The sequence below is a fragment of the Phaenicophaeus curvirostris genome, chromosome 9 (assembly GCF_032191515.1).
Source record: "Phaenicophaeus curvirostris isolate KB17595 chromosome 9, BPBGC_Pcur_1.0, whole genome shotgun sequence".
NCBI lineage: Eukaryota > Metazoa > Chordata > Aves > Cuculiformes > Cuculidae > Phaenicophaeus > Phaenicophaeus curvirostris.
This window is the reverse complement of record NC_091400.1, coordinates 17,514,354-17,531,356: the sequence shown is the minus strand read 5'-3', so window position 1 is coordinate 17,531,356 and position 17,003 is coordinate 17,514,354. Positions and strand designations below refer to the sequence as shown.

Below are 17,003 nucleotides of genomic sequence, written 5' to 3'. Positions count from 1 at the left end.
CCTTGGCATGCAAATATATTTTATTTAAGTGTACTGCATTTGAGGAAGGACTCCAACTGTTGCCTTATCATTTAGGTACAGGCTGCATAGAAAGCATGAGCTTTGTGGTCCTGCGTTCCTGTAGCGGTTTGGTAAACCTTAAGTTTAAAACCAAAATGAAACAACTACCTCACCCACTCGTCCTCCAACTTTTCTTTGTGAATATGACATGGGAGGAAATATAATACCTGGTTACTCTTGACCTAGGGAGAAGCATGCAATACCTGCCACATTTGTGCATAAGCTGAATTGTTCTAAGTTGCTTTGGGAGATTGGTGGGTCCTGAGCATGTGGTTCATTTGCTCCTCACTTCTGCTTTCCTCAGGAAATAAGTTCATCAGCTAATCAGGTGGTTCACAGTGGAAAGCTTAAAGAGCAGAGAGGGAGTTGCTGCATACATCAAGATGTCTAGTAGGACAGACACAGTAGCGCTTATTTCTCTGGATGTGGTTATTGACTGCAACAGGAGCTGCTGAATCTAGGAGTCCAGGTATGTCAAGAGCTTTGCTTTGAAAGTAGATGGAGCTAACTGTTAATTCTTGAAGGAAACTGCACTATTATCTGCAACTGATTTGTTGTGGTAGGATCTTTTACAAACAACGAAAGTTTTGGTCAAAGTTCACCCTAAACCACAGGACAAGGAGGAAAAAAAGGATCAGTGGTTTGCTTGTATCCTTTAATCCAAGGATGATAATATAATTACAGATGTAAGGGATGTATCTCTCACTGCTGCTAGTGGAGACTTGTTAGATTTGGCTGAACTGCAAGTTCTTATCTAATAAGCTGTTGTTTTGTTATGATCAGAATTGCCCTGGTCTTGTTCCTTTGAGTTTGTTACAACTATATTGTCCATGACTGACCAGAAGCATTCTGTTTGCTCTAGATATGGGGGTATTACTTCAGTTCCAGGAGGACCATATCTCAAAAGCAAGGAAACCACATACCTCTGCTTCTTACTTGGCTGCAGTAGAGGTATAGGCAAGTCAGAGGAGAAACTGTTCCAATTAGATATTTAGATGCTACTTTTTAAAACACTAAAAATGAAGAGTGGGTACATGAGAGAGAGCCTAATTCAGCTTCAGAGCTGCTTTTGGATTGCATGGAGAAGCTCTTCAAACATGAAGAGAAATGCAGTTAAGCAAGCTGAAATGTTGGTGAAAAAGTAGGGGCTGTGTCCTACTGAAATGGGACTTATTCTCAGAACAGTATTCAACCTTCTCTAAACTGACAAGTGTTTTAAACCCCCTCTGTTATTCATAATTGGTCAGCTATTTGTATTTCAATGCACCAGCCAGGGTAGGCTCGTATTGTATGAAGTGCTGTGCCAGAACTTAAGAGACAATACCTTCCCATAGAATTTTCAGTTAAATTGACTTGGCAAGGGTAGGCATGATATTGAATCTTGCAACATGTTTTAATTCATTCCCGTCCTCATATTGGAGAAGATAGAGTGACGTCAAAGTGTAAATCTTTCTGGTGGTGTTTTTAGGTTTGTCTCATGAAATGTGTCAAATATGTTCAATAGATATAGAACTGAAAGGTGTAGACAATTTAAAAAAGGCAGAGGGAGCTCAGGAAGGGAGAACTGAGGTGATTAGGAGAGACAGAAGGTAAGAGAGTAGTCGATGGGCAGTGTTTGCTCTGAGGCTCACTACCTGTGAGCACAGAGTGGTGCGAGCCACATAGGGAGTTTGTGACTGAATTGGGGGACAACTAGAATTTGTGAGATAAGGTGTTCATATAAGACACCAGCGATGCCTTCTACTACTTGGGTCAGTTATGGCATCAGACAGCTTTCATGGGGGGCAGTGGAATCCCTGTTTTTAGCATTTAAAATTATTGACTGGCATGACTCTTTAAAGAACATGTTTGTCTTGGCTGACAAGGAAAGGAAGGGGATATACAGATATCCACACAGTGGATTTTTGGGTTGCTATGAGCTGTATGTTTCTGATAGTCACCAGAATCCTGGGGTTTAATAGTCAATAAAAGGCTGTTGGGAGAAGGAATATTTAAAGCATGTAGTCCTAGTAGTACAGATATGATATTTAGTCTAATACACCTCTTGTCATCTGGACAGTTGTAGTATATAAGGATGCAAACTGCATTGTTCATTTTGCTTTCCTGTACTTTTGGAGATTAAAAAAGTCCATGTACACTCAAATATAGGATTTTTTTTTGCAGATATTTACATAAAAAATGAAACAGACTCTGAAATTTGGTATGAGACTTCATAGTGCTTTAGTCAGTCATCTTGCCACAAGATCCTTCTGTGAAAAGGAATTATTTTAAACATATATATAAACTTAATCTTAGTGCAAATTGGAATTCCGTAGCTGTATGGGATCATTTTTTGGACTCCTGAGGAAGTTAGTCCCAGATAAATATAATTACATTTTCATTTTAAAAATCATGCTTGTTCAGCCAGTAAACTTATAATATGTGTTCTTCCTGTTCTTCTGTCAGCTTTGATCAAGCCTTTCTTCCCTTTTGTCTTATCAGTGTGAAAAGGTGTAGCCATATTGTAATGTGACTTCACACAAGCTTCTTTTAGAACAAAAGGGAAAACACAGGAATAAGTTCCAATTCCTCTCTATTATCTGACACTACTTTCTGGATGAGCACCAAGTTTATTTGATATATTTTCACTTCCACACCTTCTAAAATCTTTATTATTTAGACTTTATTTTTTTGTATTGCTGTGATATTTATAGCTTATCAAAACTGAAATAAAACATTAATTTACACTGAGGATTGGGATAAATGCCGGGATATAGTAGAGAGCCAATATAGAAGAACTTTTCAAACTACTGAAGCTATTCTTAATACTAAAGACACTCGAATGCTGGATCCTGTGATATTGCGATTGATCTGGTAGAATACTTATTCTCTGAGAGGAATAGTAAATGCAAAGGATTTAGAAGTGCAAATGAATGGTAGATACAAAAAAGGCTTTGGAAGAAGGAATATTTAAAGCAGATACTGCAAGTGGAGGCAACTGACTGATACTAGAGGAGTAGTATTTAGTCCAATATACCTCTTATTGTCTAGACAGTGGAAGTAAATAAGGAGGTAAATCATAATCATAATTTTGTTTTCAGTTACTACTGGAGATTAAAGATTTCTATGTACACTCAAATGTCTTACATAGTCTCTTACAATTAGGTCTTCATTAATGAAATTAATTAATGAAGTGTGTGCATATCTGGTTTTAATAGTTACTGTGGAGAGGGGAAGAATTCTTTCATTATATAGGCTCATAGAAAGAGAGCTTTTTTAATAACCAACCCTGCTTGGCTTAGCTGTGCCACCAGCAGAGGTCTGCTAAGTAAATTATGAATAGAAAGACAGAATATTGGTTAACGGATTTGCAGTGCCATTTATTGCAGTACAGTTCAAGGAGTGCCATTGATTAGTCAGTCACTGACTTTGAGGCCAGTGTAAGCACTTTATTTCACCTCTCCATACCTCAGCTTAACCAACAGTAAAATTCCTCAGTAAAGGGTTTGGGGCTTCTCTATAGAAATGACCAAGATGAACGTAGGCAGTGAGAGTGAGTTAGTTGATGCTTAGCACTGGTTTAGGCTAAGCAGAGTAGCTTCCAAAGAGAAAGATTTCCCTTAGGAAGAGAATAATGCCATTTGGGATGCGAGAGCAGCCTCATTGAAAAAGTAACTCTGAACTACGCTCACTAAAGGCCCTGGAACAAGAGTCTAGGCTTTCTCAGCACACCCTGCCGCTTCATGATTACTCACATGGGCTGAAATACCATACCAGGGTTAAGCATAATATATGACAAATGTAACTCCCACACAGTCATGAGGAACAGAGTCTTCCTGTTTACTCTGTGCAGACAGCCATCACACTTTTTCTGCTCACAGGGCTGTGTTGTCTTAACACAGATAATTAAGGAAAACAACAGCAGGGAAACACAGAATGTTGTTGAGGTAGGAAGTTCCAGACTGACATCCATGGTGACTGAGAGAAATTTTGCAGCCCTCCATCTCCTAGCAAAGGATGGAGTGTTGTCTGTGGTAGAATAAGTTAACATCTGCTGTAACGTGAAGAATCAGCATTTGCATCCAAGTGTAGGTGTCTGCTGGAACCACCAGCTTGCTGCAGGTGGTGAGGTGCACAGTGACAAGATAATGTCACCTTTTAGTTTCTGAAGTAAGGAGCTACTGCATGATTGTGGAAGTGAAGCTGGTTCATGTGGTTTGGAGTGGGTGGGATGCAAGTGGTAAGCAAGCTGCATAACTGATAGATGATGAAGGAAGGGAATTCCAAATATAGTGTTGGGTCATAATTTCTAAATAAGGCTCATAACAGAGATTTTTAGAATATATTTTAAGGGAAATGTGTGTTGCTAGTCCAGGAGGTCTGACTCAGTTTTTTAGTCATGATTGCTTTTTGGCATTTTTATTGACAATCTAGAATGACAATCAAAGAGATGCTGTAAAGAAGGACCTATTTCCTAGGGATGGAGGTACACTGGTGTTTTCTTTGAGGAGGGGTAACGATGTGTTAATGATCATTCTAGGTTCGTAAAAGACAATGTATTTTGTAAGCAAAGTGATGAGCTGTGTTCATCTTGGTGACAACTCCCCAGCTGACTGCCCACACTATGATAATCTGTGTGTTGCATTCTGAGTAGTCAGATGATGTCCTGGACATCAAGAAGCACATGGCTGATTTTGATGTAAACTGGAGAAACCTGATTTCCATGAGTGTTGTCATTAGGTAGGCTCTGGGTAACAGGGTGAGCTCATAGAAGGCTATGGCAAAGCAGTAGGGTTGCTGTGGATTTGAGGCTGTGTTAATGACTTTCCAGGAGGCTATGGATGAAAATAGGGCTGGAAAGTAAATGAAAGGACTTGGGGTTGAGATGAGGGTTCCAGATGGATTCCTTTATCTATGGTACAAGATGGACCCACTGTAGGCTCAATTTGATGGAAATGAGGCTGCTAGCAGCACCTTGCTTCTTCATCGAGTCATATCCATTTCAGTTTACAGGATCTACAAATAATGTTTTAGTGGAAATCCCTGCCTCTGTGTGGATCTGCAGAATAGAAGACCTGGATGTCGCTGCCTGTTTGGGCCAGTGCACCCATATGTGTAATCCTTGGCTTTTCAAAACAGCTGCTTTTCAACCTCACTCCAAGTTAGGAATGTATCAGAGATGTGCAGCTTAGTTTAGCATCTATACTCAATGAAATGTGTAACCTGGCTCTTGAGTAGTGCTCCTCTGTTGTAGATCTGATGGTGGCAATAGTTATGACTTGTTTTACAATTGGGACTACTGAAGTATAGGTAGAGGATCTCTTAGCGGCAAAGCTGAGACTGGCATCTAGATTTCCTTCATGGTTTACCAGCTTGTTCTGCAAAAGCCCACATGAGTTGTGTAACACATGTGCACGTCTCATGGGAGAGAGCTTGTCCATGTGACTGCAAGGTGGCAATGATCATGTCCAGAAGCAGAGTTCTTTGCCATCAGAAGTGGAAAGAAGTGGCTGCCAGTGTTTCCATATTTTGAAACTCACCAGCTCCGAAAGTTAAGACTGTCAGTGTCTTTCATGGGTGACTTGACTGGTAGGAGGTGATGTTCACTGTAAATAACACAACATCTTTAACTTAAGGTCTCATTTCAGCATGGACAAAGCAGCTGAACTCACGTGGCAGCTGAAGGATTCACTGGACAAAGATGGACAGCAAAACCAAAGCCCTCATGATGGAGACAAAGCAGAAGTGCTGCTACAGACTGTTCAGAGCAAGGACAAGTTACCCCAGAGCCAGACACTCCAGTGGGAGACTCTAAGCAGACAATTTGTAGAGTACAAGCAAGTGGCTCCATTTCTCATTCCAGAGGAGCAACAAAGAAGGCTGTTGAACTTTCTTCCCCTCTTCTTGAAGGTTTGTTCTCCTTGTTGACTTTGGTGTAGATGCCAAGGATGTAAATTTGAGTTTCTGCTGCTCTATACATTCTGTGGTCAGCCTAACTGAAGGTAGAGTTAGTTGGAGCATGATCCCTTTGTCTAGGTGATAATCACTTTTATTCCACTGGGAGCTTGGGGGACCTGTTTTTTTGTTGTTCTTTCATCCAATTAACCTGCTATGTTAGTGTAAGAAAACTCCTTTCTTTCATGAATGGCTAAACACTGTTCTTGGAGTCAGTGAGTGTGTTGACAAGACATGCATGTTTCAAAGTGAGCACCCTGCAAAGAGGTCATATCATGTCTGCATCATCTATTTTGTTACTTAGTGGAGGCCTGAAGACAGTCTTAGTCTCAGAAAATGTGGTTGTGGCGTGCAGCCAGCTAGAGGAAATGTATGGGTACAGTCTTAACGTGAAATTTTGGAGTTTATGACAATGCTTATCTCTAATTTTAGTGTTTGAAAGAGGAATTATGTTACAGATGGGGAAACTTCAGCATGAGGAGAAGGTCATAGTGTGGATGAGGGACACAGTTGAGAACTAGAACATTTTAGTCGGCAGGCTGGCCTATCCCATGCCCTAGGTCTTCCATCAATTAACAGTTTTTAAGATGGCCATATTGGAAGATGAAACTGGAAGAACTCTGTAATGACTAGGTAGGTTTTGTTTGATAAAGTGTGTGAAACATAGAGGGAATCATGACTGGACCATACAGTGACAGAATGGCAGAGCTTATGCTGATATGAGCAGAAAACCTGCTCTATCTTTAAATGTGCTGGGGCCTTGTTGTAGAATAGAATTGTTTTTCTCTTGAATTACTGTGGGTATTTATGGGTATGGAATCTGTGGGTTTGCACTCTCTCATTATGTAAGACTTCCGGAAGGAAAATAAAAATTTCTTATTGGTGAAACTGCGGTGGTGTATTTCAGCCATCTGTACTTGTGAGAGGATTTTAAATTCTTAAAGGATATTTTGACTACAGAGTATCTTCATGATGGAGATGTGAATTTCTCATTATCTTAACACTTGATTTTGTGCCATAAGACAGATTCTTCCCTTTCACTTTTCGTAGATGTATCAGTGGAATTTCACAGTTCTTTGTAGACATTTAAGTTCAGATGTGTGGCTAGAGTATTTTGGCCTGTATCATTGATTTAGGAGTACACTGTGGAGGATATGACTCTTGACCTTTGAGTCATCATGTGATTTGCCATACAACATTTACTCCTTTTGTGTGCAAACCTTATGCTTTTTGTTAAGCTCCTGGGCTGACATGTGGAAATGGATCTCATTTTGAGTTGTACAAAGGTCTTAAACTGCCTTGCTTCTTCCTATTTAACAGGGGACTCTGTGTAAGCTCCCCCCCTCCTTGGAGGATTTTCATCTCTTGCTTTTCCTTCTTCGTGTGATCACACAGATGGCAGTGCATCTCTGTGGTTTTGTACTTTAGCTGTTACTCATTTAGCTGGAGAGAGAGGATGCTAACCAGATGCCACCTGGGATGTGGGGGCTCATTACTTAATGATATTCCTTGATACAGAAGAAAAAGGTGTAGGAGGAAAATGTTAGCCATCTGCTGGTGATTAAGACCTTGGCTAAGAGTCATTTTAATATAAGCTCTTTATCATCTCTCTTGGTGCCCCAGAAAGTATCAGAAATTTCTATCACGTGGCTGGCTTTTGAGATAGCACTTTCTATGAAGCATAGAATAGGAAGGACAGATGGCAATAGCAGACACAGGAAACTTGTGGCAGGATCTTAAACCTGTAGAAACAGGCTTAAAAGGAAGAAAGAAAATCAGGTTGCATTGTTATCTTATCATTTGAGTTTCCTTGAGGGCAGACATCCTGGAATGGAGTCAGGTTTCTGTTCTACCAGATACAGATATTTTATAGGGCCAAAGATGAACATGGGCATATTTTAAAGGTTGGTGTCTGTCCCATAGGAAGATCACCTACAAAATCAAATCAGAACTTATTGGCCTGGTCTGTAGTGAGATGATATTGCTAAATTTTTGCACAATGGTAGCATTGCAATGAACCTTTGGTTACTGCTCTCTGCTCTGTATGGTCTGAACTTCTAAAACTTATCCTCCTGTTTCTGTTACCAGAAGAGAGAGTATAACAAATATTTTCTGAAGTGTTCAGAGGAATAGGAATCTATCACTGCTTTCTTAGAGTATAGCTTAATGACAAACATAGCTCAGTGGCTATGGGTTTCTTGTCATTGTGTTTGCCCAACTTGCTTCTGCTCTTTACAGGTCTTCTCTCACTTCTGCATCAGAAGTGGAGGAATCAGTAGACCTTGCTCCTGCAACTGAGAGTCTGTGAAAATCATTTTTAGTCCTTGAGAAAAGTAGCTTTTTTAAAAAAAAAAAATATTGAAAAATAATTGATAGTAAAATTGTTTTACTTTTGTAGCCCAGAAGAAAGAGTTGGAGAGATCAATGCAGCAAAACAATGTAAAAGGCAGTCACTTGCGGAACAGAGAAAACACGATTTTTATTTAATTGAAAACCCAGGTTATATTTATGTCTAGCTTTAGTTTTGAGAACACCAGCTTTTGGAGAAGGATATACTTTTACAGAAAGATTATTGGATAAATTTAGCTGTAAACTCCTTGGGGTACATGATGTTTATGTTGTATTTTGAAAGGGACTAGCATGTTTTTTGATACAAATAATTAGTGACACAGGGGCTATGAGATACATTTAAATTGCTTTGATTGTAGTCATTGGAGAAAATGATGCAAATGCGTTCTAGAAGGTGTATTACACAATTCCAAAGGTAGTTCTAGGTTGACTGCTGTATCTGTAGTCTCGGGCTCCTACCTGTCTGGCAAATACTGTAGAATGAACTACACTGGTTGGAGAAGGAATTTTGGAAAAAAAATAGTTGTTTGTTTGTTTTCAGTTATTAGTACTTCTTAATCTATCGAAGTCATGTTGTATCAGAAAGATTTAACAGTTACACTTGGATTTCAGGCCTGGGAACAATCTGCTGGAGTTACCACATTCCCCAACATTCAGCTGTTAGCCAGTGAGGTTTCCAAGCTTCTGACAAAAGAAATTAAGAGGAACCTCAGTGGCAAACCTGCAGGTAATGAGTCCACGCCATATCCGCTGGATCCACTTATTCTGGGAATGTTCTGTCATTCAGCAGTCCTCTGTGCTTACATAAGGGAAATAAAGGGGAAATAGGATGATGCCAAGTGTAGCAATCCAGATCTTCCAGTAGGTATGATATAGCACTGGTTTTGGATGATTGCACTGAAGATCTGTCCTTGGTTTTGGACTTTGTAGCTGGAAATATATAATATTGCAGCTATGCAGCTTTCTTTAATGAGAAAAGTACTGCTAGCCCCATATGGCTTTCCTGGTGGCTGTTGTACATTCTTCATATTGGTCACCTGGCAGACTTCATGAACTGAACTGGTATTACCAGTGAGACTTGTCAGTTTGAAACATGTAGTTTACATGAACTGACCTGATCTTGATGCTGGATCAATATCTTTTTATGTCTTTCTATTCACTTCAATGGTTTCCCACTGCTGTAATTTTGTTAAATTTGTCAGATTTGCTAAGAAAAGATCAACACAGCTTTTCAATCTTTCATTAAGGAATTAAAATTCAATGTTTTTGTGGTAACAGAGGAAGCTCGTCTGGCTTTGGAGCAATTGCTACAGCAGAAAGGGGAAGCAGGAGATGGGCGTTTGCTCCTGAAATCAGTTTATCTGCTCTCACAAACTGACTTGGTAAGAAAAATTACTACAAAGGCTTTGCTGTTGGTGGGGTTTTTTTGTTTGGGGTTTCTTTCTTTTTTACTTCAGAGAAGCTGGGTAGCCATTCCAGCAGTGGAACACCTAAGTCTTGTTATGTTTGTTATCCTCAGTGCTTTGTACTTCAGCATGCCCAGGGTATACAGTTAGATAGAGGGCATACCACCAGGTTTACAGTCCCAGCTTTTCTAAAAAAGAGAAGTAAGCACTCTGTACTTTCAGATACTCTTTTTGTTTTGATCATCAGGCAGCTGTTTTTTCTAGTGTTCCTGCAAGTTATTGATTTTTTCTACTGTGTATCACTGCTCTTCAACCTGTCTTTGTCCAGTTTATATATCAAAATGATTGCTTGTAAGGATCTCTTTATCTGGGAATGAAGTTGTTGGGGTTTCCATCCTGATAGCCCCTCATTTTGAAGCATTTCAGCATATTTCACCAGCTCTGCCTGTACAACCATCCTGAACTCAGACTGGCATCAGCAGTACAGCCTGCTAATAAGCATGAGGGATGCATTTATCTCTGGCATTGAGCTGAGTACTTCCTCATCCTTATTCAGATAAGTGAAGAAAAAAAATCTTATTGTAAGCTTTTTGTGGACATGCTCACTGTCAGAAAGAGCTCTCTATAATTATATATAGTTAGTCACAGCATGAAGTTCCTGATGAAGGTGGATTTGTACAGCCATGTTATATGATTGCCATGCTTGTGTGCCCTACAGCACCTGTAAGGATAAAATGCTCATGTACCTGGTTCATCTGTCATGACTGCACTCTGTGTGGAAACATAAGGGTCAGCTTCTGGAGGGGCTGATTTTGACTTGATTTTCCTTGCCTAGAGAACTATGTGGAACATCATTGAATCTGGTCTTCCAGCTGCTCTGTTGCAGTGCCTGTACCTTTTCTTTACTTTTCCCCTGAAGAAAACTAATGATGATGGAGAAAAAATTGACGATGACACTCAAACTCAAGAGATACTTGTTAAGGTGAGATGTGCCTCTGGGTTCTCATTTGACCCAAGTACTCTGATGTTCACTTAGGGCTTTGGAATGGAGATGGCAATTGGCTCAAACAGCCAGAGAACGAGTAAAATTGGACTGAGAACCATAGAATATGTATCAGGAGCAGTATAAAGCAGACTAAGATGATGCCACTGTATCTCCTTTTGTTGTTAAACAAAACAACATGATGTTGTAAGCAGGAAAAATCCATTGTCAAATATCCTACTGGTGCTTTTACTTAGTCTTTTCATTCCCTACTATTTCCTGGCATCAATTATCGTACTGTAGTTTTATCCATCCTCCCTCACAATTAACTTACCCCAAACTGATAATGGATGGAGTGGCCTACTATTTAGTTTCATGTTCAGTTAGACCTGGTTTATAGCGTTCAGTTTTTATTTCCTAGTACTTGTGTTTAGATTTTGGGGGAGGGCGTTCATGCTATGGTGTTAGGGTCCCCTCTAAACTATGAAGGAACCTTACCTAGAGTTTTGTGCTGCTTTGGTGTTTAGTGGATATGTTCAACTGGTTGGCTTGGTTTACGGTTGGCCAATGGATTTTTCTTCATTTCCCAGGTATTTGTTGAGATGGTTGTTGTAGCTGATGTTTGTTTTCTTTTCAGATAATGCTTAACATGTACAGAGAGAAGCAAGCTGTAGAGGAACTTCTGTCAGCTGATAAGCTTCAGTCTTTAATTATAGCAACTGCTTCCCTCTGGCACCAGTGTAGCCACTCATGGAAAGTACCTACAGGCCGTGTGCTGCGAACGATTTCAAAGGCTCAGACCAAAAACAGCATTATGTACCTACAAGGTGTGGTTTAGTAATTTGGCTTCTACTTTCTTCATAGTTCCAGTGAGAAAGAATTATCAAGAGTCTCCCTGGGATAGATATTTATCTCTACATCATCTGGTAAAAAGTCAATTGCGAAGCATGGACTCCTGGCTTTCTAGCCAGGAGCATTATTTAGTGCTGATGGCCATCTGGAAACTGAAGATTTTTGTACACACAAAATAAAACTACAGGCAAGAGCTGATCCTCCCAATCACAATAGGCAAAGACAAAATATATAATGTTTTTTTTGAAGTGACATCATGATTGGTTGAGTTACATTGTCTTTTCTTCCTAAGCTTTGTTAGTCAGCATTTTTTATGTTAATTACTGTAAAGGCCATAATTCTTCATTTCCACACTTATAATCCACACTTTACTGCCAGTATTCCTTGTCATGGTGTAACTGTATATAGGTGTTTTTATTTTTTAAAATAAATATTTGTCTTCTTGGATGAAATTGTAAGACTGAGGAATAGTAGTTTTAAGAGTACTGAATTGTTTAGGAATTTTACAGCTGTCCTGGAGGTTCTGGACATCAGATTAGACAAGAAAGACTAGGTTTCACTGCTCAGAACAAGATCTGTATAATTCTTTACATTTGCCTCATTGAACAAAGAATTAGTCTGTGAACTCTGCACAGACTATGTGACTAATATAGTACAAAACAATTAAATATCTCACCTTCTGCTTACCAGATACTCAGGTGGCTGGATTCACTGTTTATGACTTTTGGTGAGTGGGTGGATTGGAAGTTCATAGTCTTGAGTCTGAGTCAGCTTCTAGATCTTAAGCAAAGAAATGCATTCATGCTTTAAAACAAGAAATGGGCATCACATAGCTTCTGAGATGAACGTGATCTTTATATATCCTCCTGCCTTTTTTTCAGTAAAAAAAAATGTTACCTGGCTCCTTTTTTTACTGGGAAGTAACTTCTCAAACTTGTTCCAATTTTGGTATGTGAATTCTTTTGACTGTCAGTCCTTAAATATGTGCTACGTTTTTTTTTCACCACAGCTATGGACTGTATTAAAATAGCTATTCAGAATCTCTTTAAACTGGCTGATACCCTACCTGCTTGTGATGTGTGTGAAGCTGCTAGTATCATCTTGTGCTTTGTGAAAGATTCCTATCCAATATCATCAGCTTTATTGACGGAGTTTGAAAATAATGATGGCTACCAACTCCTGCTAAAAATTTTTCTCAGGTAAGTAGGGAGGGTTTTGGTGGCTTGTAAAGGATCATAAAACTTCATTTTCAGAACACGTTTGTCTGTTTTAAAATGTGAATCATGTAACCAATCTGTGTAGATGCAAAGCCAGTAATAAAGACCCCATTTTTGGTTCTTCCGTTGATGTTTTAGGAAGGGAAGGATTCATAAGTTCTACTGAAACCATGATGGCAATTAACTGTAGGAGAAGTTAGTCTCTAGGTAGGGTAGGTACTTAGCACACACGGAGGAAAGGTTTTTTCATTAAATTAGTATTAGATTGGATGTAGGTTGGAGTCACATATCTGAGCTAAGGTGAACACTTAATCCAGGAATGCAGTCAGCTAGGGCAGGAAAGATCTCCTTTATGTGCAGAAAGCAAATAAAAAGAACTCATCAAAACTTATCTGAAATGGTTACGTTCTTCAGAACAAGATGAATATGAACACATCAGTTATCCTAATCAAAAGTAAGAAGTAGAATCTTTTGCTCTCCTTGTTTCCTTTCATTGTCCAACCAGACGCCAAGTTTTGCTAGAGTGGAAGAGTACATTTTACCACTTCCTCAGAAGCACTTATAAGCTTTGTTCTGGTTTTCTTTAATATCATATGAAGGGAACACTTCTAGATCTTCTCAATCTTTTGCTGTTTCCATTCTGGCTTTGCCTTTTCTTTTACTTTTTCTCCAACACTTGCAAGAATGTTGTTCCCTGACCAGTATGCTAGACTCAGGTGTGGTGGTGTATTTTGTAATTTGGATCTAGAGCACTGTAATTTGAATCAGGAATCCAAAGATATCCATAGGTGATTTTTATTTCTGATGATATATGATGACTCAAAATTATTAACCTACAACTAGAAAAAGTTTTGTCTCTCTTCTGGCAGTGTTTTCTTTAGTTACCATAGATTGTTTAGCTTTCCCTTATAAATAGGCTATGTTGAGATGGATATTTCTGATTAAATTCTATCAATATAAGTGTAGAAGTACCTGATCTTTATCAATCATGGCTATAACTGCCCCCGTATTTTTTCTACTGATGTCACTAGGCTGAAGAGACAGAAAGGGTGTTCAGGGCTTCAGATTACTTTCCCTTCCCAGCATATACTGGCAGAAAGGGGTAAACAGAGAGCTTTCCTGAACGTTTTTTGTGACCAGCTGTCCTCTTCTCTGATGCTTAGGATTTCTCTTTCAGGTAAAGAGAATTCATCAGGTTGCATTTTTCCCATCAAAACAGGCACTATGTTTTACCCTGGCCCCCTCTTTTTTTTTTCTGACTCAGTTTAAAGCAGAACAGATTTGTTCTGTCTTCCTCCGAGAGAGTTTTCTAATTCCCAGTGTCAGTCTATTTCTCTGCCACTAATCTGTGCCCAGATACTGCAGTTTTCCTTAAAAACTGACACCTTCTTAGCAGTGCAGAATAGGACAAAATGAATAAGCAGCTCTCTGCCCTTTGACAGACTCTCACTTCAGTCTAAACTATGGCAAATCTGGGGTTATAGTTCAAGCTGTTTCGTAGAATCATAGAATGGTTTGGGTTGGAAGGGACCTTAAAGATTATCTAAATCCAACCCCCTGTGATGGGTGGGGACACCTCCCACTAGACCAGGCTGCTCAAGGCTCCATCCAGCCTGGCCCTGAACACTTCCAGGGATGCAGCAGCCACAACTTCCCTGGGCAACTTGTTCAAGTGCCTCCCCACCCTCATTGTGAAGAAATTGCTCTTTATGTCTAGTCTAAATCTGCCCCCCTTCAGTTTATAGCCATTCCCCTAGTCCTATCCCTACATGCCTTTGAAAAAGTGCCTCCTCAGATTTCTTGTACACCCCCTTCAGGTACTGGAAGGTAGCTACAAGGTCTCCTCGGAGCTTCCTTTTCTCCAGGCTGAACCCCAACTCTCTCAGCCCGTACTCATGGGGGAGGTGTTCTCCTTGTTCCAACATTTATCTTCCTTTTATTCAGAAGACTCTTACAGTGTCACTTCAGATTTCTTCTTCACTTAAAGTTTTGTTCCGATTCAGAATGTGCCACCATGGTGTGGAGTTTCTGTTTGTAAGGTGGTTAAACAAGTCACAGAAATAAGACAAAGACAGTGAAATATATTGTGGAGGAGCAAGGAGTAAAATGGGTAGCTCCTGTGTCCTCAGTACCTGATGATATATTCAAAATATATTGCTAAGGCATGAACGTATGACTCACCCAAGTTTTGTTCCTAGATATGAGGGGTTGCAGCAATCTGAAGGAGACCCCTATCTGCAGGAGATCTTGGACATGCTGACTTGTCTTACAACCTGTGGAAAAACTGAACTGAAAGTTTCTGGCAATATTGTTCACCCGCAATTACCACACTTTAATTTTGAACGGACACGATCTTCTGGTACTGTACATAAGTATATATATGTGGCTATTTAGGCACATCATAGAAAAATGAAGTTCTATTCATTACACATCTTAAGACAGAGGAAGGAGTATGAGATGATGCCTTCTAGTCTATGTGCTTAATGCTGAAGGAGCCTGAATGCTACCTAGATCAAACTGAACCGTGCCAGCTGTAGGGTCTGATCCAAGGTTGAGAACATGCCTCCCAATCATATCCCTCATGTCTGTGACTACTATTTCCACTCTCAGACATGATTTAACAATATAGTTATGGTGTTTGCAGTCTTAAATAGTGTTGATGTAAAAATGATCTTACCTGGTTTTATTCTGCAGGAATGACAGTGAAAAACCTCCAGGCTTTCCAGGTGTTGCAGTCCATTTTCCAGAAAAGTAATGATCAGCACCTGTGTGGAAGAATCTTGGCAGCAATTGGTATCATATGGGCCTGGGACACAGTGAACTTCTTTCTTTTGGAATGGACACTACAACCTATCAGTCAGTTTACTGACATAATCCATTTCAAACCACACCCAGTCCAAGTCCAGTTCTTCAGACTGGTGGAGTCCATAGTACTTGATCTGTCCTACATCCCCCACGAAATTTTGAAGAAGATTCAGTATTTGATTAAGGAAAATGTAGTGCCATTCTGCACCTTAGCAGCTCTACGGTGCCTTCTCAGCATCACCAAAAAGGACCTGTTATTCAGTGACATATTCCGTGACTCTGGGCTCCTAGGCTTACTTCTGGCACTTTTGAGGAAGCAAGCCAAGATCCTGAGGAAGTCAGGTACAACCTAATGTCATCCACAATGTCTGTTGAAGTAGGCACATTAATAAAAATGAATGCATCTCCTTTACAATTGATTATAAATTGTACTAAGTAGCTAAATTTTGTCTACAAGCCAACAGGCCTAAATTTATAATGTACTAAGTTGCATCCTCTCTGCAATCTTAGCTATTTACCATTTTGTTCACTAGCCTAAACAGTTCTGGACTATTCTTCACCAGTGCACAATGAAGTATTCTGGAGGGTACCGTTCAGCTCACACTTTTAAGTGCCAGCTTGAGAGCAAAGGAAAAAAGAGTTTTCCATAGCGCTTAGTTTCTCTGAAAATAACTCTTAATCCTGAGGAGAGGTGGTGGAAAACAGTTTCTTGAATTCTGGCCATCTATTACCAGCAATTACTACCATGCCTTTTCATCTGCCATGGCTATCTCCTGTTACAAAACCAGGTGTGGTAACTGTGGGGTACTGCTGACTTGGAGGACATATTCACATGTTTAAAAGTTTATAACTAATATTTTAAAGAAAGGAAAATGCATGATAACATTTTCTGTGCTACATGAATTGGGAAATGCCTTTAAATTTTGGTGCGGTATCACTTAGTAAAAGAGGAGGAACTCGAAGTACTAGGTGTAACTTCTGATGCAGAAAGCACAATTTATTATTTATGTACATTTATTCCAAACAATAAAAAGAATATGAATTGCAACAGAAGTTCTGGAGTGCAAACATTCATTACTTGTAAGGACACTTAGATTTGTGTTCCTGATATCAGAGAACTGGAGTTTTGTACACGAGTATGTAGATAAGTACTGTCAAGATAGCAACTTACCTTCTGATTATGAGCTGGTGCATAGGGGCCTTCCTCTGTCTTTGCATTAATTTCAATACTTTAGATCACCTAGTGATCTAAACTTTATAGAATGAGTGACTTCACATGTAATTTGTAAATCTAAACACACATGAAGAATGACAGGTGGGAAGACACTATGTGAAATGATCACTGCTCTTCCCTCTTTGGTTTCCAGAAATTTAGCCTGCAAACTTTAAGACATTAAG

The 17,003-nt window shown here is 39.5% G+C and overlaps 1 protein-coding gene across 5 annotated transcripts in view; it reads left to right on the top strand.

The window, feature by feature from the left end:
• The first annotated feature begins 290 nt into the window (after positions 1-290).
• The window catches only part of WDFY4 (WDFY family member 4), a 136,022-nt gene continuing 119,309 nt past the window's right edge, over positions 291-17,003 (top strand). Inside the window, exons 1-9 of one of the 5 annotated variants that reach the window (XM_069864119.1) lie at positions 291-529; positions 5,676-5,949; positions 8,956-9,070; positions 9,622-9,725; positions 10,585-10,731; positions 11,369-11,558; positions 12,593-12,782; positions 14,999-15,159; positions 15,495-15,947. In XM_069864119.1, coding sequence (XP_069720220.1) covers positions 5,689-5,949; positions 8,956-9,070; positions 9,622-9,725; positions 10,585-10,731; positions 11,369-11,558; positions 12,593-12,782; positions 14,999-15,159; positions 15,495-15,947 — 1,621 coding nt within the window. In that variant the 5' untranslated portion in view covers positions 291-529; positions 5,676-5,688. Of the gene's footprint in view, positions 530-5,675; positions 5,950-8,938; positions 9,071-9,621; positions 9,726-10,584; positions 10,732-11,368; positions 11,559-12,592; positions 12,783-14,998; positions 15,160-15,494; positions 15,948-17,003 lie in introns of those variants that run through there. The other 4 variants (XM_069864116.1, XM_069864115.1, XM_069864117.1 and 1 more) reach the window with 4 other exon arrangements.